General features: G+C 26.6%; 3 protein-coding genes across 6 annotated transcripts; 1 reads left to right on the forward strand and 2 right to left on the reverse strand.

Annotated features, from left to right (window-relative positions):
- Positions 1 to 1038: 1038 nt before the first annotated feature.
- Positions 1039 to 3179, reverse strand: LOC129609676 (alpha-1,2-mannosyltransferase ALG9). Its single transcript, XM_055521768.1, has 4 exons — positions 3033 to 3179; positions 2631 to 2975; positions 2079 to 2556; positions 1039 to 2026 (listed from the first exon to the last, which is right to left on the reverse strand). The coding sequence occupies exons 1-4, from the start codon at positions 3140 to 3142 to the stop codon at positions 1139 to 1141; spliced, it is 1821 nt and encodes a 606-aa protein (XP_055377743.1). The 5' UTR covers positions 3143 to 3179; the 3' UTR covers positions 1039 to 1138.
- Positions 3180 to 4184: 1005 nt separating this feature from the next.
- On the forward strand, positions 4185 to 5516 carry LOC129609580 (RISC-loading complex subunit tarbp2). 4 transcript variants are annotated; one of them, XM_055521583.1, is made up of 3 exons: positions 4185 to 4472; positions 4531 to 4957; positions 5012 to 5516. In XM_055521583.1, the coding sequence occupies exons 2-3, from the start codon at positions 4574 to 4576 to the stop codon at positions 5423 to 5425; spliced, it is 798 nt and encodes a 265-aa protein (XP_055377558.1). In that variant the 5' UTR covers positions 4185 to 4472; positions 4531 to 4573; the 3' UTR covers positions 5426 to 5516. The 4 variants fall into 4 exon arrangements, with proteins under 4 accessions (XP_055377558.1, XP_055377557.1, XP_055377555.1 ...); XM_055521582.1 differs by having other exon boundaries at positions 4185 to 4468; XM_055521580.1 differs by having other exon boundaries at positions 4185 to 4415.
- A 305-nt stretch (positions 5517 to 5821) lies between these two features.
- On the reverse strand, positions 5822 to 7041 carry LOC129609582 (general transcription factor IIF subunit 2). The gene is made up of 3 exons (XM_055521584.1): positions 6779 to 7041; positions 6254 to 6670; positions 5822 to 6181 (listed from the first exon to the last, which is right to left on the reverse strand). The coding sequence occupies exons 1-3, from the start codon at positions 6878 to 6880 to the stop codon at positions 5888 to 5890; spliced, it is 813 nt and encodes a 270-aa protein (XP_055377559.1). The 5' UTR covers positions 6881 to 7041; the 3' UTR covers positions 5822 to 5887.
- Between the last annotated feature and the right edge of the window lie 17398 nt (positions 7042 to 24439).

A 24439-nucleotide genomic window follows, 5' to 3' on the forward strand; every position in this document is an offset into this window, starting at 1 on the left:
GTCAATTACCTTCTGGTATTTGACTTTGTCCTCCGCGTCTTTTTCAGAAGTTTTACCTTCTGCTTCATTTTGGGCAATCTTGCCTAAAATGAAGATGGCCTTCGAATATCTCTTCTTGAGTACGAAGGCGGGTCCTTTTGATTTTCTGCTTTTGGAACATTGTACAAAGAAATAAAATTTTAATAAGATTAACTTATTACTTTCATGTTAATAGAATTGAAACCTATAACCCCAATGTAAAGAATTTTTCCTTTAAAATACTAATATACTTATCCAGAATATTTCAAAAATTGGTTATTATTTTTATTTATTAGCAATTATATGTTTTTTATAATAACCAAAATAAATTAAATATTCAATGTAATTAAATTTAATAAAATTACAATATTTTGCATTATAATTTAATACAGTTTAAAAAATTAATCTATTCACCGCCTCATGTAACAAAAATAAAAATTTAAAATTTAAGCTATTACAAATCACAATGAAAATATCATATAACATAAAAAACCACACATATGCTTTAATACCTTCGAAACAAGTTTAAAATAATAAAAAATTAAATAGGTAATAATTTTGTGGGCTCAATTATAATTTGGATCTTACAATAAAGCTCATTTGACAAATCGAAGCAGTCAAATATTAAAACTACTCGAAACTGCAATAAGTCTCTGAACGAGGCACGTATTAAAATTAAGGCTATGTTTAAAGTTGTGCTGGTGCATTTTCAAAGATTATTTTAAGATGCTAAAACTACAACGAATATCGAAATTATTGAAAATCTTCATTCTTAGTCTATAACTTTTTTTAGTATTAATAGTCGAATACCATTTTCAATTCATTATTTTCGATATTCTCAAAATTCTTATTTTTAAAATTAATTTTAAATTTTTAAAATCTACAATACCTAGAAATAATTTAAACAGTTTTAAATTTTGATAAAAAATTTCAGTATGTTAATTTTTTTAGCAAAAGTAAATTATTTAGTCGGAATTTTACATACTGAGTAATTTTTATTTGTATTAAAAAAGGTAAAACTTAAATAAAAAATAATTATATTATTTAAATTTGGTACAAATCACATACTTTTAATGATAAATGCTATGATAAAAGAAAAATGCATTTTTCTGTAATATACTTATGCCTCCTCCTTCTTTCCCTGTGGACTTTTGAATTTCTTCCTTTTTAATAAATTAAAACTTCCATAAGTGATATATTTTTCAGATAAAAATGGAATGTAAAAGGCTCGAAGAATTTTGTTAGAATTTTCCGTATTTAGAAATGGAATTGCTTTCATTATTGACCATTCTTTACGTGCTGAATAATTTGGCTCTAACATTGTGTACTTTCCGATATCTAAATCTATTAAAAAATTGCACTTATCATAATCAAAGTACATTCGCTCATCTTCCTGATTCATGTCATTAAAATATGGATGGATTATAGCTGTTGCGTTGTCTCCATTTGAATAATACGCTGGCAAAATACCTTTGAATTCTGATTTTAAAAATCGTATGCGAAAATGTTTCGAAGGTAATAAAAAACTTGTTGGATATCTATACCAATCTTTTCCAATGCATACGTTATAAGTATTATCTTCTCGAAATTGAGGACTATTTTTAAACTCATTTAATTCGAGAAGTAGATTCATAGGAGCATGATAATTTCTATATAGTGCCAGAATCCTAGACATTCCTATACCAGCACTCACTAACATTACAGCAATCGCAAACACCATAGTATCATCAAGATAGTGAACACCATTTTTAAATTGTCTAAATAAGCATCTTATACGAAAAATTAATTTTTGAAATATATCGACAGTTATAGCACCACATAAACTTATCATTGGATATATAGGAAATAAGAACCGCTCTTCTTTATGTGGTTGGATAATAAATACAAGCAGCCATAAATAAAACGGTGACAATGTTAAATAAGCCGGATAATTTAATGTGCTTCGCGATTTCGCTGGCACAAGTAAGTACTCAAATATTAACATAACTGGTGCAACTAAAGCAAATAACTGAAAGAAAAGGCTTGTAAAAATTCATATTGTTTTATATTTTCAATCTTACCCAAATTATATTAAAATTTAAAAATCCGTTTATTAAATAATATGAGTAAGGTTCAGTTCCATATAAATTCGGACCATGTTCTGTGAACACGTTGTATAATATTATATTAAGTGGAGCAACAGTAATTTTACCAAAGAAACTAGTATCTATAGCAATCATTGGCAACAATATGGTTACTGCTGATATAGCTGCCCATATTAAAAAACTTCTCCACTTTCTAGCTCTAACTGACATGTCATATGCAAGTGGAAGCCCAACTAAAGCTGCAAAAGGCCATCCTAATAATGCAGAAATAGCAATGAAAAATATTGCTAAATTGTAATTTTGAAGCCACCACGCAGCCAACGCTGCAGTTCCAAAATACATTGAAAATGAGCTTGGAAGCAAAGCGGTACTTGATATAAACATTCCAACACTAAATAATTGAAATATAAGCCAAAGTCGAGCAATATGGATGCCGAATTCCCTTGCGACAGCTCTAAATTTGAAAATATAAAAAACATATCTATATTTGAAATTTCCTTTTCATCATGGACATATGTATGTATATACTTATAAAAATATCGCTCGATTACTGCACAGACTAGCGCCAGCATACATCTTGTAAAGTAAAATATCAATAACGGACTAGGTTCGAAGATTTTATTGTATATCCAACCTGGAACTCCTTGCAACATCAGATATGTATAGGATCGTAGAGCAAATTGCGGACTATATTCCCACGTTTGCAAGCCATGGCCATAAATAATATAATGCAATGGTTCCCAGTAATTAAATGTTTCATCACAATCACTTATATATGCCCAAATTGCACTACAAAATCTTGCACTTAAAAATACTTTGAATGCGGTATCTATACCAGGAACAGCAGAATGTGTCTTTTGACTAGAAGATTGTCTGTATAATAAAATAAGAGAATATTTCATGCGCACATCTTTTAATCAATCTATTTACCCATTTGATATATTTTTATTCCGTGCCAAATTTGTTTCTTTGTTTAATTTCTTCAAAGTTTTTTTTGAAACTATTTGATGATTTGAATCAGAAAATCGATGCCGAACCATCCTCTTATTTTGATATGGTGAATGATGCAAACAAACTTCATTTCATTCCATATTGATTGACAACTCATGATAAAAACGATGTTGGTAACTCAAGGTAAAAAAATATTTATGGTCTAGTAACTATGTTACGTTTTTGTATATTAATATAGATTAATATTTTGTATATAGCCTATTGTACCACCAGCTTATTGAGATTTATTGTATGGAACAACTTTTTTCCTAACTAATAAAGATCTACAAGCTGGTATGTGTCAATGCACCATTATAATAACAATCGTGTACAACGATGAGTTGTTAACGATATTTACTCAATATTATAAAATTCAGGTTTGTTTGAACAAACGACAAATTTGGTCTGTCTGGCACTCTCGTATAATACTTGAAAAAAACTTTTAAAAGAGAAAACGGTGACGTGAGTTGTCGCAAAGAAAAAAAAATAAACTAGACTTAACAGTTGAAAAACCTCTCAAAAACTTTGTAAAATATTACCTATTTTTTCACAAAAATACAAAATAACTAAAATGAATATTAAACACAAAATTTAAAAGTGTAAAATTTTAGAGGAACAAACATATCAAGCAAAGATCCAATTGTTTCAATTTATCTATTGACAAATTATGGTTGTTGAAAAAAAGTTTTTTGAAAAATAAAACCTTCTGACATAACTAAGAAAAATATATGTTTTGACAGCTTTGGTTTTAAAAATTTTTAAACACTAAATTTTGCTTTACAAATTTTTGAGAAAATTTTAAACCAATTTGAAAATAACAAGATTTTTAACATCTTTTTAGATACAAATTAATAAAAAATGAAGAAAACCAAAGCGAATAAAATTTCAAAGTGTTATGAATACCATGATAGATTCCGTGATATTCATGTCGACTTATTTTACGTTCCGTTGTGCAGTATTAAACAACTTAAGATCCGAATTTTCATTTGTTTATACATTTTAAGCAGTATTAATATCGATTCAAGCAGTATGTAGCATCGATCTTTTTTTTTGCTGAAAGTCCAAACCGTACGAGAAAGCTGTCAAATCAGTTCAAAATTTTCAAAACTATTTTATTTTTATATATTATTTATTTATGTATTATTGCCTATTGGATTGGAGTTGATTCGGGAACCAAACTGACGTGTTTTTAACTGTCAAAGTAAAGCTTAGCTTGCAAGATACACTAAAAAATCTTTAAAAACAAAGGCAAGTCCACACTCAATCTACATATATAATGTTCGGGAAAACACCAGTAACAGCTTTGGAAGAATTTTGTGCAAAGTAAGTGAATACGCAAATTACTCCTAATAATAAAATTATTCAATTGCACATATGTATGTATGTTTGTCTCTTTATTAAATATAAAAATAAATAATGTAAATTTTTCTAAATTAAGAAAAAACGTCGAGAGACCTAGATATGAATTCATAAATTCAGAGATGGATAAAAGTTTTGTTTGCAGAGTAATAGTTTTTGGTGAAGAGGCAGACGGAGTCGGACGATCTAAAAAAGAAGCTAAACACGACGCCGCAGCTAATATGAACAAACGCTTAAAACTTACTTACCCTGATATTGAAGAAATACCCCAAGCACCTCACGAAACTATTTCGACCAGTGATGCAATAGCTGCTTTGAGAGATCTTTGTATACAGAATGATCATCCTTTACCATTTTTTGATATCGTACAACAAACTGGACCGCCTGAAGCTCCTGAATTTACAGCCGAGTGTTCAATTGCATCAATAAAACGTTATGGAGTAGCTTCAACAAAAAAAGCAGCTAAGCAAAAAGCTGCTCAGCAAATAATTGATATCATAAGATCTGTAAAAAAATTTATTTTTACTTAGGCTAACTAATGAAATATATATTAATTTTAGTTCAATATAGACGAAGGGGAAAAACAAATCGCTTTGCAAGATGCTATTTATACTGAAGAAGAAAAAAACAAAAATCGCATTAAAACATATCGTGAGTTTGTTGATTCAGATATTAAAATACGGCCTGGAACATTGCTAACGGACAGGCATAATTTTTTTAAAAACAAGGATGACGATATAAAATTAGAAGTAAAAAAAGTATTTAACGATCCTCATATATATTCTGAAAGTGATAGAGTCCATCTTTTGCTACAAAAACTTGACATCAAATACAAAATTTCTGAAATGCCAGCGGTATCATCAGAAAATTTCGTTTTTGTTGAATTGTTATGTGATTTTGATTGCTGCTTCGCTGATAAGAAAGATAAAATATGGTCTCATATGTTGGACTATTTTAAAGATATGATACAGTAAATTTTACCAACATTTTTTTTTTAATAGTAAATAATTTTTGCATAGTAATTAAAATGTTGTTACTAAAAATAAAATATACGTTTTAAAATTACGAAAATTTTATTTTAATTGGATAGACTTCGTTGGAACTGTTGATTAATGGAGATTTCCAAACAGATTTTAGCTTAAAAATATTTTAATTGCTATACGTATATTATTTCAATAACTATTATGCTCGCTGAAATATACATACAATAGCAAAGCACTCGGGTTTTATATTTATTTCTATTTTTACAGTAATTTACTTAAAGTAATACTAAATTTTTTATACTCCTTGGTCATTAAACAATATTAATTAATTCACATGCACACACATACATTTGGAATTTTAGACTTGATGTCGCAAATATGAAACCATTTTTTGAGAAAAAAATTATAAAATTGTTTATTAACATATTTAAATATTTTGAAAGTATAATACAATCAATCACTGTCTGAATCTTCAGCCGGATTTTCATCTTTCTTTTCATCAGTCTTATAATGCCTATACTCCTTTTTAAGCTCCCACATATTTTTATGTGGATTCTTCATATTATAATCGCAAACTTCCTTCAAAATTTCTTTGAGATATCCAATTGGTTGTTTTGTAATTTTTACTAAATCTTTTATGTTATAATATTGATGTTTTTCGAAAGCATTAAATAACATATCCAATACAGCATTTTTGTCATCTCGAGCTTTTTTACCTTCTGCTTTTCTTCTCTCACGATATTCAATCTGAAATTGATTAAATTATTATTATTGATATTTATTAAAATTACTCATTAATTTGATAAAAATTTCAATTACGTTATGTTTGTGGTCTTTGACTGGTTTGAAATTTTGTACTACTTTATCTATAGCTTGCACTCTCTTTAAAGGTTGCGAAGCTCTTTTAATTGACTCAAGTTTCAATTGCATGTACGTGCTATCTGCTATTGGACGACATTCCAACTTTTGCACAATTCTCCCTTCCATGAAAAGTTTATCAGGTTGTATGACACCATCGTCTTTACTATTAGATGTTTGTTCTGCGTGAGAAAATACACCTAATGTTTGCTTAGTAACTACCGAAACATCTAATCGATGATCTCTAGGAATCTTTTCCTCAGGATCTAAATTGATAACGTCATCCGATAATGTTAGTGATACTTGCGCTTTTTGACCGGGAATTTTATGAATTTTTAATTTCCCTACGTCCATAGTTCCAGGGGCTTTCTCCCATTTCTGTAATGATTCAAATTGTAAAAATAAAAATATTTTTTTTATTTAAATGAAATCAAATTTGATATGTATATTTCATGTGCTTTTTAAGTTCTACAGAAATATATCCACCTGTGCTATATATTTGGGCACTTTCACTAGCCAAACCCCTCTTCCAGCATTTGATAAATCAAGTTCTTTGTCAACATGCTTAACTGTTTCATTTTTCGACATTTTATTTTGAATTAGTTATGCCTCGAGTTTTTGAAAATATTTGAAATATTTCTATTCGTATAATATAATTTTTTTATTAATTTCTAGAATTTATTACACTAATATTTGAACATGCAACGCAATGTAATTTATTTTGTTTTGGAATTGGAATATGAAATCTTTTTTTGAACAGCTGTTTCGACTATCGATTTGCATTTGATTAAGACATCCCTCAACGACGCTTTTGACATTCATCAGTATTGCTTTTGCTTATAATATTCAGTTGTAAATTAAGTGTTTAATTCAATTAAATAAATTTATTCAACTTTAATACCGCAAAAGTTTTCTTCACGATATAAAATGGCTTATTATTTTTGATAATTTACAGACTTTTTTGGTTTGTTGAAAAAGAACCTCTGTGGCATTTTCTGGTTTTTAAACAAACAAATGATAATGACACCATTATTATAATAATTACTGGCTTTTTCGTCATATATGTGCATATAAAACACAATTATATTCAAAATAACTTGATTATTTTCAAATAAATTTTAAAACGAGTTTGTGATAATTCAATTTAAAAATAATTTAAATACATTTTGACAATAACTAAAGTCGAAAACAAAACGGCATCATTGTCCTTTCTACTTAAAATATTAACGCGGTGTCTACATCCAAAAACCAAAAAGTAAAATTTATGAAACAATTAAGTTTCGTAGAAAAACAAAGATGTCACTTCATGCATTATATAAACGTGTCTAGTAGAATAAAGTTTTGAAAAAAACTTTCTGGTATTTGAACCATACAGCTACAGATGTCCTACTAACTACTAGATGGCGCTAATAATAATTTTAATTGCGGTTGCTGATGTACGGGTTAAAAATAAATGTGATTATGATAAAAAATATTAATTTTTTATAAAGAATAAAACGTTAATAAAATGAATTCAATTTATTTTTCATAGCTCGGGTGTTAAATTTTATCAGAAATTTTTCTTTCCATTTTGAATCTCAATAACAAATAAATTCACTTGGAAGTTCTAAATTTCCTATACAAACTTCTGAAACGTAATAATCTTAATATTAATAGCTATAAAGTGGATTTCGAGAAATAAGGAATTGAACTCCTTTAAAAAATTTAGAAAAGCAATAATTTCAATAACGTGTAACATTTAATACTAATTAAAATTCAATATTTTGATATTAATAACTGCTCTTCAGTACTATATAACTGTAAATGATGATGAAATAAATAATTTGAAAGAAAGTTGTAAGCGTTTTATAGTTACTTAAAGATTAAACGAAATGTTTTATTTTTGAAAGATGTCTACCTCTTTAGTGTTCATCGTGTAATATTTGTTAACAATCAAAAATCATGTTATTCAACTTGATTTGTAGTTAGAATTTTGTAAAGAATTTAGTCAGTAGACTAAATTTTTAATTTTACAGTAGAAATCGATTAAAGCGTATACTCAAGGGACCAGAAAAAATGAACTTTAGAAACGATTTTCTAATAAAATTTTATATCGAAAATTATTTTAGCTACGTATATTACAAACTAGATGTCACTCAAGCTTCATCTAGTTTGTAATATACGTAGAACGACTAGATATCGTTCGTTAAAATGTATATAAAATAAGCTTTGTTATCGTTTTTTGCGTTATAACTGATTTTTATTGTACTTAAATCTCGGTAAGAATTGAGCCTATGATTTCCCAGTTTCCAGCCAAATACAACAATCACAGAGTTAGTAAAAAGAGGTAAAAAAGAAAAGTTAATAAAATTGAACGAATTTGTGAATGATGCTTCAATATATTTACATAAAAATGGTTCATTCTTTTATTGGAATCTTACGTTTTAGCCTCCTTTTCGGAGTCTTATTTCTTCAATATCTTTTAATACTATGTTTTATACATTTCTTTTAATACTACTTCGAACGTATGTTCGAAGGGTATACTAAATTTGCCTTTCCGTTTGTAACGCTAAGAAATAACGGTCTTAGATATAGACTCAAGTGTATTTTTTTGATCAGTGTCAAATTCTGAGTTGGTTTAGCTTTGTCTGTCCGTCATAGTCTGTCCCATATTCAGTTATGGCATATTTATTCGCACACAGGATAACAAATTCGCAGGGGTATCACAGAGTTGGCAAGGCCAACTCTATTTTCTTCTCGTTTTACGATTAGATATTACTTGACATTTTAGTATATATACAATTATAACAATTTAAAATTTACTCAAATTATAATTTGAAATCTTAAAACACTTCATCTGACAATATTGTATAGTTCAGCTCATTTAAGCTATGGTACAAAAGCAGATGTTATACAATATTCATATTTTTGTTTTATAATAACGATGAACTATAAAAAAGAGTTTTATATATTATGTATATATAAAAAAGAGTAAGCAATACAAGATGGAAATCGGAAAGAACATTTTCATATACAATTTTGTGCTTTATGGAATTATGAAAAAATAAGGATGTAACTTGAGGTTTAATTTTTGTTCAAGCATCTTTTTCGTTTTCCTTACTCATTTCGGTTTCTTTCTATTTCATTCAATTAAAAAATATTTTTTCTCCTACTCTTTCTTTTGCGTCTTTTTATTCATTCATGAATTTTTCATTTAATACTATTGTGCAGGCTTAATGAAAAATGTTCTTAAAGAAACGATGTACACACATGTACGTATGAAGATAATTGTAAATATTTACTTGAATATGTCAGAGCCGTAGCCTAATGTTTCAAAACGTGTAGAGTGTAGAAATTTAAAATTGTTATATTATTTTTTTTTCTAAATCATGTAACATGGACAAATTTCGAGATTTTTTTCTATTAAGATAAAATTATGTTTTGTAGATCTATATTTTAATATTTAGTTGATAAAACTTTGTGACGAAAAATTAAGGATCACTTAAATTGAAATTGATTTTGAAAAATATTTTGTAATAGGTTTTATTAATGTTCTTAATATTTTGTAGAGTCGTCGTATGGTTAGTGGAATCGCATATAAATCATCTGATATTAAATTCAAAAATTGAAACATGAATTGAATGTCTTACAAATTTCAATTTTTCATATTGGGCAGAGTTTGGAGATCAAAACCTTTTCATACATTTTCCAATAAAGATTAATGAAACATAATTGCATAAAATATGCGATAGCTTTAATTTAATAAATTTTTCTCAATTCTAATCAAACAGGATCGCAAAAGCAAAATTTGACAATTCAAGTCCTGGCTCATGAATTGAAAATCGTTACTATATTTTTTACTTATATGACATTTCCTTATGTACCATTACTGACTTATGAAAAGTGCAGATTATTACGTGTATACCTCATGTGCTATATAAATTTATTTTTATAAATTATTAAATAAAATAAGGTAAATGAACTTATTTGATTATTATAGTGTAATGGTGCGCTGTCATACCATAAAGAACATGTACACACGTATTGTACGAACATTCAAAATATATGTAAAAAATTATAGTAAGAGAATAAAGAAAGAATATTGAACGAGAAAAAATTGTCTCGTTTTTACAAAATAACAAATACCAAAAAAACAAAAATAATATTTTTAAAGGTGCGATCAACTATGATATATGGCTTCATTGTGTCAGTCAGTATGATCATACAGAGAGAAAAAATTCTTCCACCGTCAACAATTATAATAAGAGTAAATGTATGACAAAACAAAATAAAGAAAACTATTTGAAATCGTCAAAACAAATTTTTATTAAAAGAAAAGACCATATTGAATTAAATGTTGTATGTAATAATTGAGTATGTAAAAATGTTGCCAAATAATATTAACTTAGGTACTATAGGACTGTTATTTCAAATACAAAACGAAAATTGTATTCATTCTACTACAAATATTCAAGTGGTGACTATTATCATTGTGAGATTTAAATTTAGTCGTCGATCTTCATTGTACCCGTACGAACGTATGTTCAAAGGGTTTACTAAATTTGCCTTACCGTTTGTAATATTAAGTAATAATGGTCTGAAGTATGGACTCAAAAGTATGTTTTTGATCAACATCGAATTCTGAGTCAATCAAATTACTCAAACTAATTAAGCTAACCAAATTTTCACAAATGATTTATACTAGTAAATTTCGGAGCCCCAGTTAAATTGGATATGATCGAGTCACTGGTTCGGGTAACTGTCATACAACTACAAAATTAATTTGCCTATATCTCAGAAATTATAAAATCTATGGGTATAGAAGATTCGCATAAGCGAATATGTTATTAGGGCTATTGTTTTTGATAAAATTCGTTGAAATTGCTTGGTTCAATTGCATGTTGGCATACAACTTTATAAGTTGTTTATTTATAGCCCCATAGTTTATTCGTTCATATAATGCAAAAAATTTACAATTTGTTCTAGTAAAAAAAAATGGTAAAAAAATCAGGACATGATTAAAAAAATAATTAAACTTTTGCTTTCAATAACTGGTTTCAAAAAATTATCTAAAAATATTGTGTAAATTTTTATTTGTTATACAGAATTTTGGTTGTAATTTATATTATAAAACTAGTATAACAAAATTTGTGTTTACAATAAAATTTTTCCACATTAAATATGAAATTAACTCAAGAAATCCTAAATACAAAAATAAAATGAAAAATTTTAAAAATGAAAACTCATTTCATAACTAAGAGTTCCGAAAATAAAATTTATAAAATATGAAAAAAGGAAACACGTATTTCTTAGGCAACATTAGCATAAATTTTAATTTTAATGTCAACTACATTCAAGCATTTTTATTTAAATTGCAATTTACCTAGTTCTTAGTTTTTAGAATTAAAATGATAGAAATCATAAAAATTGTATTTTGTTGCCATTTCGTTTCTTTCTAAACAAGTCTACACATTAAAGATTTTAAATTGATTAGAATAAAACGGAAGCTAAAATAGACTACACACAACTATAGAAAAGATTTATGGTTTTTGATAGTGAAAAGCTGTGGCTTACTAGAAATGATCTTGCACCGAGAATAGTAGTTAGTCCTTTTATCAAAGGCAATGAGGAGAAGTTCTTCATTTTGTAATATAAAGAAGTCTGTAAAATATAGAGAAAAAGAGTAATTTCTTATTATTTAACAGAAAATTGGTGTTGGGGTTTAAAGTGCTTTATATAAAAGACTGAAGTGGGAAACTTGGTTTTACTACTCACTGAAAGTTTTATAACAAGAAAAGTTCATTTTGTGTTCTGAGTGTGATGAAAACTTTTATTGCTTATTTCGTTGCCTTACAAAAAAAGAAAGACTCAAGTGTATGTTTTTATTAGCGTCGAATTCTGGGTCGATTTAGCTTTGTTCACCAAATTTTCACAAATGATTTACTGTAGTAAGTGCCAGAACCCTATTTAAATTGGGCATGATCGGGGTACTGGTTCGGGTAGCTGCTATACAACTTCAAAATTTATTTGTTTATATCTTAGAAACTACGAAAGTTGTAACATTGAAATTTCATACAAGTAAATATATAAGTAGGGTCAAGGTGTTTGATAAAATGCGTTAAAATTGCTTGGATTTTTCTCGTAGCTGCATTAAAACTTCAATGCTTTAATGCTTCTTGCTGTAGTTTGGCCATTCTTTAAAAAATATTGAAAACAGAGTCTTGAAATTTTGCATAAAGTAATATGGTAATATGGTAACTTACAAAGCAAGAGAAGCCTTAAAAAAGGCCATTGTAAAAAAAATTACATTATTAGGATAACGCTGCAAGAGAAAGCAAATAAAGCTTTTAATCTTCTTGCTTTTAGCGGTAGTTTTGTCAAATTGAATATTTTTCAAGAACTTACTCTTGATTGTTATACTTTTTGAATTTTCTGTTTCATTAAGCTATTTCCAACTAATTTGTAAACCTGTAAAAACAGGTTTCTATGGAATATTTGTTTAGGCTTCATTGATTTTGTTTTATTGTTGACACGATGGCAACACTGTATTAAGACAAACTCTTATCTCATTTCAATTGAACTTAAATGCATTTAATGGTAATTCAGGTTGATTTTTCAATTTTTTAATTAAGAGCTGAGAGTTCACTATTTCTCATAAGGCTATAGTCATATGAATTTATTGTAATTGTTTTCATATATATGTATATAAAAATTTGCTCGAATAATTTAGAGATATAATACACAATTAGTTTTATGCAATATCCGGAGAATTCAGAGATTGCGTTTCAAGGATTTCAAAGTGCTTCAAGTTTTTTCCAATCAATGTGTTGCAAATGAATAAAATAATAAACAATGTTCAATGATTCATGCTTTGCAGGACTAAAACCAATAGATGCTATTTTCCTATAGCTTGTTGATGTTTTTTACTGGGCCATGCCGAATCAGGGGTATTTTTTAAAATTTTTTTAAATATACGCATGTAGTTATAGAATCTACCTTGACTATCTGCATTTCAGAGTGTTTGATCCGAATTTGTAACAACGTTTGTAACAATTCAAGAAATTCGATATTATTTTTCGTTCATTAAAATTCATCAAACCATTGTACATTTTTTGTGGTTTTTTTAATGTGTTATTTGTCAAAAGATTTCAGAACAGATTAGAAATGAAGCTATACTACTTTCCTTCATTAAACTCAATCTTTATAGGCGAAAAAAGATGAGTGAAAACGCTATTTTTTATGAATGGATCGAATATCGAGCAGCAGGCTTCCTTTAGTTAAAATAAGTGTGCATGTAAAATTGAAGAATCGAAATATTAAGCTGAAATAAATGTAAAAGTAATCCTTTACAAAAAACAATTTTAGCTTTCAATGTAATATGTGCAGAAGTTTCAACAAATCTTGAGGAAGACTTAAAAATTTAAAGTTTTTTTTTTATTTATTTATTATTAATTTTGATTGACTTCAATTTAATGCACATATAATAAATTGGTTTTAAATCAATCAAAAAAATTTCATGTAATTTTATAAGAATTTTCCTCCAGTTTTCTTAATAGCCTAATTTACATATAATAGAAATATTTTTATAAATTCACAATAAAATTAATATTCATACAATCAGTTAGAAGAATCAGAATTCGAACAGAATAAAGTTTTTGGGTGCAGTTCTTTAAGAATAAATTAATATTTGGCTGCCTTTTAAAATTCATTTTCAGTTTTACGAATGTGTGTATAATAATACAGGGTTAATACAATTCTTATGTCTTTTCAATTTTGATTATTATCATTTTTAGGTTATCATAATTGAATGAAACAAGTAGAACAATAATCGAATTGCTTTACAGGTGAATCAAAATTAAATTAATTCTTATTGGAGCGTAAAATTAAAAGTGTACACTCGAATTGTGCATTTGAATTCTAAAAACTTTAAAATTCATTTTATAGATTATTATTATTTTATTGCTGAATTGATTTTAAAACATGAAAGAATCATAAATTTTATGAGATTTACAATTTATGGAAATTGCATTGTTGAAGAATAAAATATAATAAGCGGTGGTAATTTGAGGGGACAAAATTTTGTGGGAAAATTTTTATTTTATGTTTTCTGATAATTGGAAAAATAAAATCGAATTTTCTCATAGGAAAATTCATTAGAATTTTACATTGTTTTAGAAATTCCCTTCATTTGTTTATTTTTTTAGGTAATCAATTGTTTAATTTTAAATATTGGCTAACAGTGTTCCGTCAATGAAAAAAATTAAGCTTTCACATTAGTTTTTTAAATTTCAATGTAAACCAAAATTTGTTTTTAAAATAAATTTTCTCAAATAATATATTTAATTGAAATTTTAACTGAGAATCTTATATAAGTTGAAAAAATTAGCGTAACTGGGAGTAGCGAAGCTCGGCTCAATAAATTTTTAAAATTTACAAGTTAAGAGCTCAAAGTACCATCCGAAGTGCTTGCCTTTTTAAAGTTTGCTAAATATAATCACGTGATATAATGTCAAAGAGATATCGGAGCAGAAGACCCACAGTTGGGAGCCGGTAAGTTCCACATCGAAAAAAAAATATAAACAGCTTACATTATTATAAATTCTTAAAATAATTTTTCATTATGCTGGGTGGCTCGTATCAAAATGCACTGTTATGTAACTTTATATAGGCCCTTTATTTTGCTCAAAACTAGAAAAGCTAGGAAGATGACTCATATCCCAAATTACAGGTCAGTAGATAAAGCTCCAATGTTACGTCCTCTATAAAATTAACGTTTTTTAAACAAGAAAAATTAATACAATAAATTAATTATTACAACAAATTTCAAATATTTTGAACTTTAAAGTGATGTGATTTCCATATTCTTAACATATTATAACTAAGGAAAATATTCATAAGAAAGCCTTTACTCTGAGGTTTCCAAATCATATTTGTTAATGTGCTTATCTTACACAGTCGCGGAGTTATATTTAAAATTTCACAAAGTAAAAAAACCAATCGAAATTGACTTTAAGCTCTTGTAACTCTAAACTTATTGAGCTTGGAACATCGTCTCCATCGTCTCCATTTGTTCTTCACAAAAGTTTTGTCAAGTTGTGTTTTGTCAGTTCGGTTTGATACGAGATACCCTGTATATATAGATAAAAATTTGACAGCAAAAAAAATATTTTGCAGAAATTTATTCATAAATTCAACAATTAATAAAGAGAATAAATTTTTTAATCAATCATGTATTTTTAATTAAAATTATGAGGATTAATGATTAATTTGATTTTATATATTTTGATTTTCAATATTTATGTATTAATTTTATTTAATACGTAAAGGATACGCGACCATTTCACTTCATTCAAAAATTTCGCTTCATATAACTAAATTTAGAATTTAGAACAATCAAAACTTTAGTGCTATTAGTTTAGGAAAATTTTTGTACTTTTCTTATATTTTGATTTTTAAATAGATTAAGAGCCGTAAAAACTTCATCCTATTATCAATTTGTGCATATTCATTTATTAATGCAATAAGATTGTAATAAGGTCTGAAGTTAAATGTGATCACGTCATAGTGGATCATTCGCGTTGATGATGTACTATAAAAGACTTAAGACTAAAGACGACAAAATCATTTATACCTTTCAAATGGTTTTATGCAAAAAAAATTGGGAAAAAAAGAAGGGAAATAGCAATAAAGAAAATTGCGTGGGCTTTTAGTTAAGAAAAGAAAAGAAAGCAACAGGAAAAATTAACGTACGCGTGCCCAGTACTTATGTATAAAAAAAAACCAAAAAAAAAAAAATACTTTTTCTTCTTTAAGAAAAAAAAACAAGGATGGTTTTTTTTTTATTAAATTTTTTTTTTTTGTTATTTAGCGCTTGTATACGTAAAATAACAGCATAAAAGTAGAAAAGCATAATAAAAGAGAAGAAAAAAAATAGAAAACAAGAGCAAAACAAAACAAAAAAACATAACAACTCTAAGGAACGGTTGAAACAAGCGTTTTGCAATTTGCTTAGTAAAAAAATAATCCACATAAAATTTTGTTCCTTTTTTCTCTCCATTTGGCAAAGTGTTCATCGTATACCTTTGCTGAAATGTAAAAATTAATTTTTTTTTTTATTGTTTCTTTTGAAAATTGTGGAGCGCCCAAAATGTCTAGAAATAGACGTGAATTATGGAGAGCATTTTTAAAAGTGTAAGACATATTAAAAAAATTTTTTTTGTCTTTTATTCTTTTCTAATTTTTTTCTTCTCAATTTTAGTTTTTCATTATTATTCACAGTTTTCTTATATTCAAAAGTGATTCAGTTCTTCTTTCTATTCTATTACAATAAAATGTAGAATTGTAAACCTGGTAGAAAAGACGTGTGAGTATCGAACCTATTTTTGGTCGAAAAATTAAATTATGAATTAAAAAAATTTCAACTTTAGTTGGTTTATATAAAGCCAAAGGATGGTTTAGATAAAAGAAGGGGCTTAAGAAAGATAAACTTAATATTTCTTAAAATTTTCCCGCAAAAAACAAATTTGCTCTATTTTGTGTTAATTTTGTTAATTTAAAATGCAGACAATCACATAATATTCATAACATCTTATTCTGCTGAACTGTGGTTCTGTAACTGTGCTATTCTGCTGAAAGTCAAATATCGCTATATATTCCAATTATGTGAGTAACTTTTGATGGTTTTAATACAATACAAAAATTATTAATTATTAACGATTTTGACATTTTGAAATTCGTTCATTATGAGCTGTATTTGAGTTTTCCGTTTAAGATTTAGAGAAAAAAAACGTAGAAAAAGAAAAAAAAAATACGTGCCAAAAAATACGTAGATTCGTGTTCGTTTTCACGAATAAATCACAGAGCTCTGTGAAATGTAATATTGTGATATGAAAGTTCTGATTTCATGGAGCTTATATACAGTTCTGAAACTTACAATTTAAAAAATTATTAATTGACAGAAAAAATTCTATCGCGTAAATTTTTGAAATTAGAGCTTTTAAATTGTTAAAATCAAAGCTTTCATATTACAAAACTTTTTCGTTTGATCAGAGCCTAATTCGACAACTTGGCTGAATCTGATAAGATTTAATCTCTGAGCTGAAAAACGGAAACTCTCATAATATAATTGACAGCATTTTTCTGACGTTAGAGTTACTCGTAAGTTTAGCCACATTTTAATTTGTTAACGTTCCAACTCTGAAAAAATGCCGTATGGTTTCCATCTTTTATTTTTTAATAATTTTCTCTTACACTATAATTTTTTACAAAAAATATTCAACATAATTTAGTGAAAACAAGTTAACAAGGCATGTCTGTTCAAATCATTTTATACACATAGGCAGGAAGGACTCTTTTGCAAATTCAACACAATAAAAATTAATATTTTTGTTTTTGTTTTTTTTCATTTTATTATTTTTTCTTGTTGTTTATTTTGCTATTATTTTTATGATCATCTATAGGTATATTACACATATATACATATAATATGTAAAAATAAAGGATGTACATTAACATACATAGGTACACTCAAAATTCTTCTATATCATTCAGAATTAAAGAAGTTAAAATTTTTGCTCATTTCGGTAGCTGATTGCTGGTCTTTTCAATTTGTAATAATAAAAATATTTTTATTCTGATCTCTCTTTTTCCTTATAAACACAATAATAGTAAAAGAAATAAATTTCTTAACTACAGAAATTCTTAAAAAAAAAAAATAAATAATAAAATTATTATTGTTATTATTACAAAGTGGAAACTTCACAGTTCTATCATGTGATTGTGATAAGATTTATTTCTAGTGTATGTAAAATGAAAAAGTGAAATAAGAAAAATTTATAGTTTTGCGTTCATCTAAGAGATGAAGTATTTTTTTTTTTTTGAATTTTAACATGTGACTTAAAATTTACGCTACGTTTGAAATGTGATTCATGCTATACGGCAGTAGAAATAATTTCCTTAACACTTTTCCTTAACAGTTTAAACTTATTTATGTGTTACGTCAATTTCAAAGAAAACAATTGTGTTTCCAATTTATTTTTTAAATTGGTGTTATTTTGCGAATACAAGAAAAAGCAAATCATTTATATCGAATACAAGAAAAATCAAATCGCCTACGAATAAAATTATGCCTTACAGATCGAAATTATACAGACATTAAGTAATTTAAAAAAATAAACTATAACAATAAGTTTAAACTACTTTCATATGTAGTTTTGAGTTAGTTAGCTGCCATGAGCAGTTCAGGACTCTATTATAACTAGCGCCGGATTTACCATATGTGGAAAGTAAGCATTTGAAATGAGTGCCGGAAAACAGGAGCGCTATTTATAAATAAAAATTTTTCCCACTACTTGATAACGCGTAAAGATGAAAGTTTGACTACAAGCTTTAATCCTATGAAACGAAAAAATTGCGAGTTTATTGCATATTGTTTATTGCTTTGAAGTCAGTGGGGGGGTGCACTTTTTGGGAATTCGGTAAGGCACCAAATAAGTCAAACTTGCACTAGTATTTTTTTTTTAATCAATTAATCGAAAGATTTGCAAAGTTTTTGTTGCTTCAAGAGTCAAAATTCTAGTGAGCTACAGGGTCTTCATTGAAATTCATCTCAAAAAAATATAGCAAATAAGAATGATTGAATGTATCTAGCAAATAAAATGAAAAAGTTTTCGAAATCACCTTTTTGATAGAAAAATAATGTTTTCGATATTTTTATCTAAAACGACAATCAAAAAATAATTTTTCTTGATTACAAGTTGCTTAATTTTGAATTTTAAAATGATCAAAATATAAAGAAATGATAAAAAGTGAAACTTGTCTAATTAGTCAACTTATCTAACTTAAAATGTGTTCCTGCCATACCAAACACTTACTATTCAATTAAACTATTACGCTTATAAAGTCTTATCATTAGACCTTCGTTCATACAAATGTACATATATCTAATTAACTTTAATACTATATTACATGCTGCATTATTAACATATAGAAACTGTGGGGTAATGAAGTGAATTAGAGCGCTTTATTGTAAAGAACTTGTTCATTATTATTTCATATTTTTATTTCTTCTCTTCCATTCTTGTTCTTTACTTTTATACTTAATATCTGTTTGGGGTAAAGCGTTACCAGTTCATGTTATACTAATGAATAAAGTTGGTTTTGCATATTACGTAGAAAGTAAGAAATTTTTTATACTCTTAAGAAAATTCTTGTTAAAATTTAATAGAAACGCAGTCTGACCCTATAAAATTAGGAATTAACATTAAAAATAACTCTTAAATATTTACAATAAGTGTTTTACTTTGCATATTAAATTGTACTCTTATTTTTTTATTATGTGTTTATGGTTTTAACTCGTTAGTAAAAAACAAAATTTTTTTTTTTGATTAAAAATAACAAAAATATTTAAATTAGAATCTTTGTACTTCATGTATTTTTAAAAAAGACAAATTTATTCAAAATATTTAAAAATTTTAAAAGGTAAAAAAAAAAATGAAATTTAAAAATATTTCTGTTTTTCAAAATAACATTCAAGTCTGAAAATTAAGCAAACCTTCTTTTAAAAATCAGCACCTTTTGTGCAAAATTTTTTTAGTTCAGAAATAAGGCACCAATATTATTAATGTTAAATTAATGTATAAACTTATTAATCAAAACCGTAGTTTAATATTTAACACGATCCCTTCATATATGTATGTATGTATATTGTAACTAGAATAGAGCGTTTAAAGATTTTGGGAAGTAATCGTAGAAAGTATTTCCTCTGTAAAATAACCCGAGCTCTTAGAGTTCACGAGTGAGATTTCTATGAAATTGCAATCAATCAAGCGAAAACAGAAACAGCACTGATTATGAGTTGGTTAAATTTTTGGAAATCTTCCTCAGAGGCAACTTTTTTAATAACAAACATTATATAAATAAGTATACTTATGTATTTGGTGATGATATATTTGATTGAAACTGAAAATTCTGGTGATGCTAAATTTGATTGAATCTGTCAGAAACTTCAAAAAGCAAATGTAGTAAAATTTATGTAAATTACAACAACAAGTTTAAGAGTCTGTGATTATTCTGGGTCAAGAGTCTGCGATTAATCCTGTGATCAATTTCTATTATTCTGTGTTCAATGTTTTCCAACTTCTCCAGAATTATCTTTTAATTGATTGTTTGGAATATCTTCCAAATTCTGATTATCAAAAAAATTTAGTACATTAATTTACTCAAATTTAGTTAATGACAAAACAATATGACATGATTTTCGCCCTCCTGAATTTAAAGTCTAGAAAAAAATTTTATTTCAGTAGCACCAATTCCAACTGCCAGAAAATTAAAAACTTCATTTACATTTTTACAAAATTTTCAATTTAGATCAAAGGTACATAGAAAATCTGGTAGATTTTAAGGCTTTATGTATGAAATTTTAAATAAATAGTTTGAGTCTTATCATAACAATAGTGCTGCCAATTCTTATGAAGATACTGTTCCAACCATGTTAGTTTACATTGGTTGATAATATTATTTTATGGGATTTATTTGTGAGACAATCAACATTTTGACAAGTTTTCAAAGAAACAGGAAATTGTGGATAATATGTACAATTTATTTGATAACAAAATGTGTTTGTGTGACAAAGTTCTTGAGTTAGAGTATAAGCAATAATAAATACAGCTTTTCTATAATTGAAACTTTAATCACTGTTATGAGTTTTTTATGATAACAGCGAACAGGTGTTAATCGAAATTAATTGAATCAAACAGAGAATTGCGGATCTCTGTAGTATATGATCTGTCTCAAGAAATAGACAATATTTCAGCAGTATATGAAGAAATTTTCGAACTTATTGAAAATTTTCAAATTTATTATACTATTATTTTAATACATAATTTTAAGCAAAATTATCTGAACAGGTGCATTGTTAAAGTTTTAAAAAACTTCAAATAATTTCTTGCTTTTAAAATAAATTTCAATTTAATAAATTTAAATTAGGAAATAGGAAAATTGATTTAAAAAAAAAACAAAAAAAAGGTGAAAATATTCCCATATTAAAATTAAAATCAAAATTTTAAAAATAGGAAGATTTATTTAGCTCTAAGCTATTGAATGTCTACTTTTTCAATTTGATTTTTTTCCCATTTAATTTTCTTTAATTTTTGTGGCTTTTCTTTCCTCTTATTTGTGTGCATATAAAACTTTATTACTTAAGGGCATAAAAGCATAAGTACATTATAGTACTTTTTATTGCAATATACTGAAAATAAAAATGCGAAAATAAAACAATAATAAAAAAGTGATTTCCATTTTGCTTTAGGTGCTTTCATTTATGATTGCGTATATCATCTTTTCTTCAAAATTCATTGATCGGCATTCATTTTCCGCGAGAAAATAAGAGTATAAAATTTTAATTTTAATGTAAAATGTTATAGGTATAAGTTGTTATATGCTTGGACTTCATTATTCACATTCTATGAAGAACTGCTTAAGTGTTAAAATAATAAGTGTTTAAAGGATGTGTGTTTTATTAAAATTGGTATTTCCATTGAATGGAAATGGGAACTATATAGTTAAATTTTAAATATTCGCAAATAATTGTACATATATAGGTGATTTTAAATGTGCGTTCAGATAATTTTTTTTATTACATAATATATTCCGCAATTATTTAAAAGTTGTTTAAATATCAAGCAATAAGGTCCTTATTTTATGAAAATCATTAATGGGTGAGAAATTTTTTTAAAATAAGTGAGATTTTTAATTTTAATTATGCAACTAATTTACAATTTTATACTTTAAATATTAATCAGACATTTAAAATAGTGCTTTTAACTAACAAAAAAATTGGTATTTTATGTAGGCTAAGCATAAAAGCGTGAGAAGTTTTAATAAATTTTTATTATTATTCGTCTATACTCTATAACAAACTCTCATTAAAAATGTGGATTTCTTAAAGATGTGGATTTTAATCTTTTTCTTAAGTACTGTATTAGATTTTCCAGTGTGTCGTACAAATGATTATTAAGATTTGAAGAGTTTAGTCTGTCTAAGAGTGGCCTAGAAAGCAAAATGAATGCAAAGTGATCCGAAAAAGGGAAAGTAGCTTGTTGACAATATTAAAAATATAAGAAATGAGTAAAAAATGAAATAATGTCTGTCTGGAACACAAAATATTTGAGAAATAAATAAAAAATTAAAAAATATTTGCCTACAAAGGTCAAAATGTGAGAAATAGACGGCAAAAAAAATGTGTCTGTGTGGAACGGTAAAAATATGAGAAGTAAGATAACTAAATTCTAGTGCGAAAATTGCGTCGTCATTTTCCTTTAAAGAAATATTCAAATTTTGTCCTTGAATTATTTAAAGTTATGTGGATGCTAGCAATGTGTAATGTAAGTATGTCTTGAAAAATTCGTTAAAACTACAATATTCTTACAATACGGCAGTAAATATGTACCAATGAATATTATTGATAAATTTGAAAACAAAATTTATTCATTTAATCTGTTGTTTCTTGATTATGGAAGTTAACAATTAAAAAATTTCCACACCATCTAATAAATTTTAATTAATCCCACTTTCAAAATTTCATAAACATAGTTGAATTTTTTACATATTTATAATTTCTTTAATTTAATCTACAAAATATTTTGTAATTAAAAGGAATTAGAATGCGAGAAGACAAGTTTTAAATTATATAAAAATTTCATACATAATATTTCATATACATAGTTCTGTTATATAAGAAGACAAGAATTAAACGATAAGGATATTAAAATGTCTCCTTAATGTCGGTTCATATATGGTGAATATTTGTTGTAAATTAATACCTTTAATACCCTTATTATAATATAAATTAAGATAAGTCATCATATAGTTATATTTTCTATAGTATAGATTACTGAAATATATTAGTAAAAATCAAACTTTAGAATTTAAATATTAAGAATTCTAAATGAAGTGTGACGGGATTTAATGTATTAATAATTTGAATATCACATATGTCGTCGTAAGCGGGCCCAAACATGTTTACACATATAATAATATAATATTAGAATTTATGATAAAATTTGCTTCATTAGAAGATGACAGAAACATTTTTTTGTTTTTTAAGCCTTCTTAATCTCTTAAGTATTTTTAATTTCTAGTATTATCACTTTTTAAAAGTGTCATTGAACACTTTGTTATTGAAAATTTTAAAAGAGATTTTTATTTTCCAGATTACTGTGTTGCTGTTAATCGTCTAAGGTGGTACGTATATATATATATATATTGTATATTAAGGATGAAATAAGCGGACGGAATAATTTTATTCAAATTAAATTAAGACATTTTGTAATTCCAATAAAAAGATTTAATTCAAGCTTCAAATATGGAGACCATTAAATTGATCCTAGCCATTGTATGCAATGGTTAGGTTCAAATATTGTGTAATAATTTGGCTATAAGGAAGAGCTGTTGTAGAATTTTTAAAATTATATTGCCTAGAGTAGTTGAAATTATTGCAAACATTTTTGAGTAAATGTTTGAGTAAAAAAAAAACTAACACTTACATTGGAAAACATTTTATTTTTCATTATTGGTTGTGATTCTTTATTTATAATATTTCTTGAATCGAATATAATCCGAAGAAATTTTTCCGTTTTACATTGCGTTTTACATTTTTTCAGATTGCCGCGCTATAGTGATAGGCTATTATTGCTGAGCTTGGAAATGCCCGTGTAATCTCGTAGGGTAAATGCTGTTATAGTATTTAATCATCAACTTATTTCGGGAAATGATGTCTTTTGGAACAGATATATTTTAAGGAAAGTTCAAATAATTTGAGGTAAAATAGTTGAGGCTTATCTTCACAACACGGGTTATTCCAATTTTAAAACCTTACTTTTCTTTCCTCATTAAGTGATGACGATTTTGTTTTGTAATCTAGCTTGGTGGTTGCTTTCTGTGCGTTTAAAAGATAATTGTTCTTGCTCTTTTGCGCAATGATTGTCCACATGATAGTTGGTGTTTTGCCGAAACAATTAGCAATGATATTTGAAAGATGCGATACATATTTTTCATTGCGAAAATGAATTGTTAGAATATGCGAGCATCATCAGGTGTGTTGGTATATCCTCAAAATTACTATAATTAAAATTTTTTATTAATTTTTCTCAGAAATTACATTTTTGACGG

This window comes from Condylostylus longicornis, unplaced genomic scaffold, assembly GCF_029603195.1.
Source record: "Condylostylus longicornis isolate FDR11 unplaced genomic scaffold, ASM2960319v2 ptg000040l, whole genome shotgun sequence".
NCBI classification, from domain to species: Eukaryota; Metazoa; Arthropoda; class Insecta; order Diptera; family Dolichopodidae; genus Condylostylus; species Condylostylus longicornis.

Excerpts from the sequence above, each read along its gene's own strand:
- LOC129609676 (XM_055521768.1), bottom strand. The coding sequence starts at position 3,142 with ATGGTTCGGCATCGATTTTCTGATTCAAATCATCAAATAGTTTCAAAA. Across the intron at positions 2,557-2,630 it reads ATCGAGCGATATTTTTATAA|AGCTGTCGCAAGGGAATTCG; the intron begins GTATATACATAC and ends TTTCAAATTTAG. Across the intron at positions 2,027-2,078 it reads TAAATTTTAATATAATTTGG|TTATTTGCTTTAGTTGCACC; the intron begins GTAAGATTGAAA and ends CTTTTCTTTCAG.
- LOC129609580 (XM_055521580.1), top strand. The coding sequence starts at position 4,369 with ATGTTCGGGAAAACACCAGTAACAGCTTTGGAAGAATTTTGTGCAAA. Across the intron at positions 4,416-4,530 it reads TTGGAAGAATTTTGTGCAAA|AAAAAACGTCGAGAGACCTA; the intron begins GTAAGTGAATAC and ends TTCTAAATTAAG. Across the intron at positions 4,958-5,011 it reads TAATTGATATCATAAGATCT|TTCAATATAGACGAAGGGGA; the intron begins GTAAAAAAATTT and ends TATTAATTTTAG.
- LOC129609582 (XM_055521584.1), bottom strand. The coding sequence starts at position 6,880 with ATGTCGAAAAATGAAACAGTTAAGCATGTTGACAAAGAACTTGATTTA. Across the intron at positions 6,671-6,778 it reads TGCCCAAATATATAGCACAG|AAATGGGAGAAAGCCCCTGG; the intron begins GTGGATATATTT and ends GAATCATTACAG. Across the intron at positions 6,182-6,253 it reads TCAAAGACCACAAACATAAC|ATTGAATATCGTGAGAGAAG; the intron begins GTAATTGAAATT and ends AATCAATTTCAG.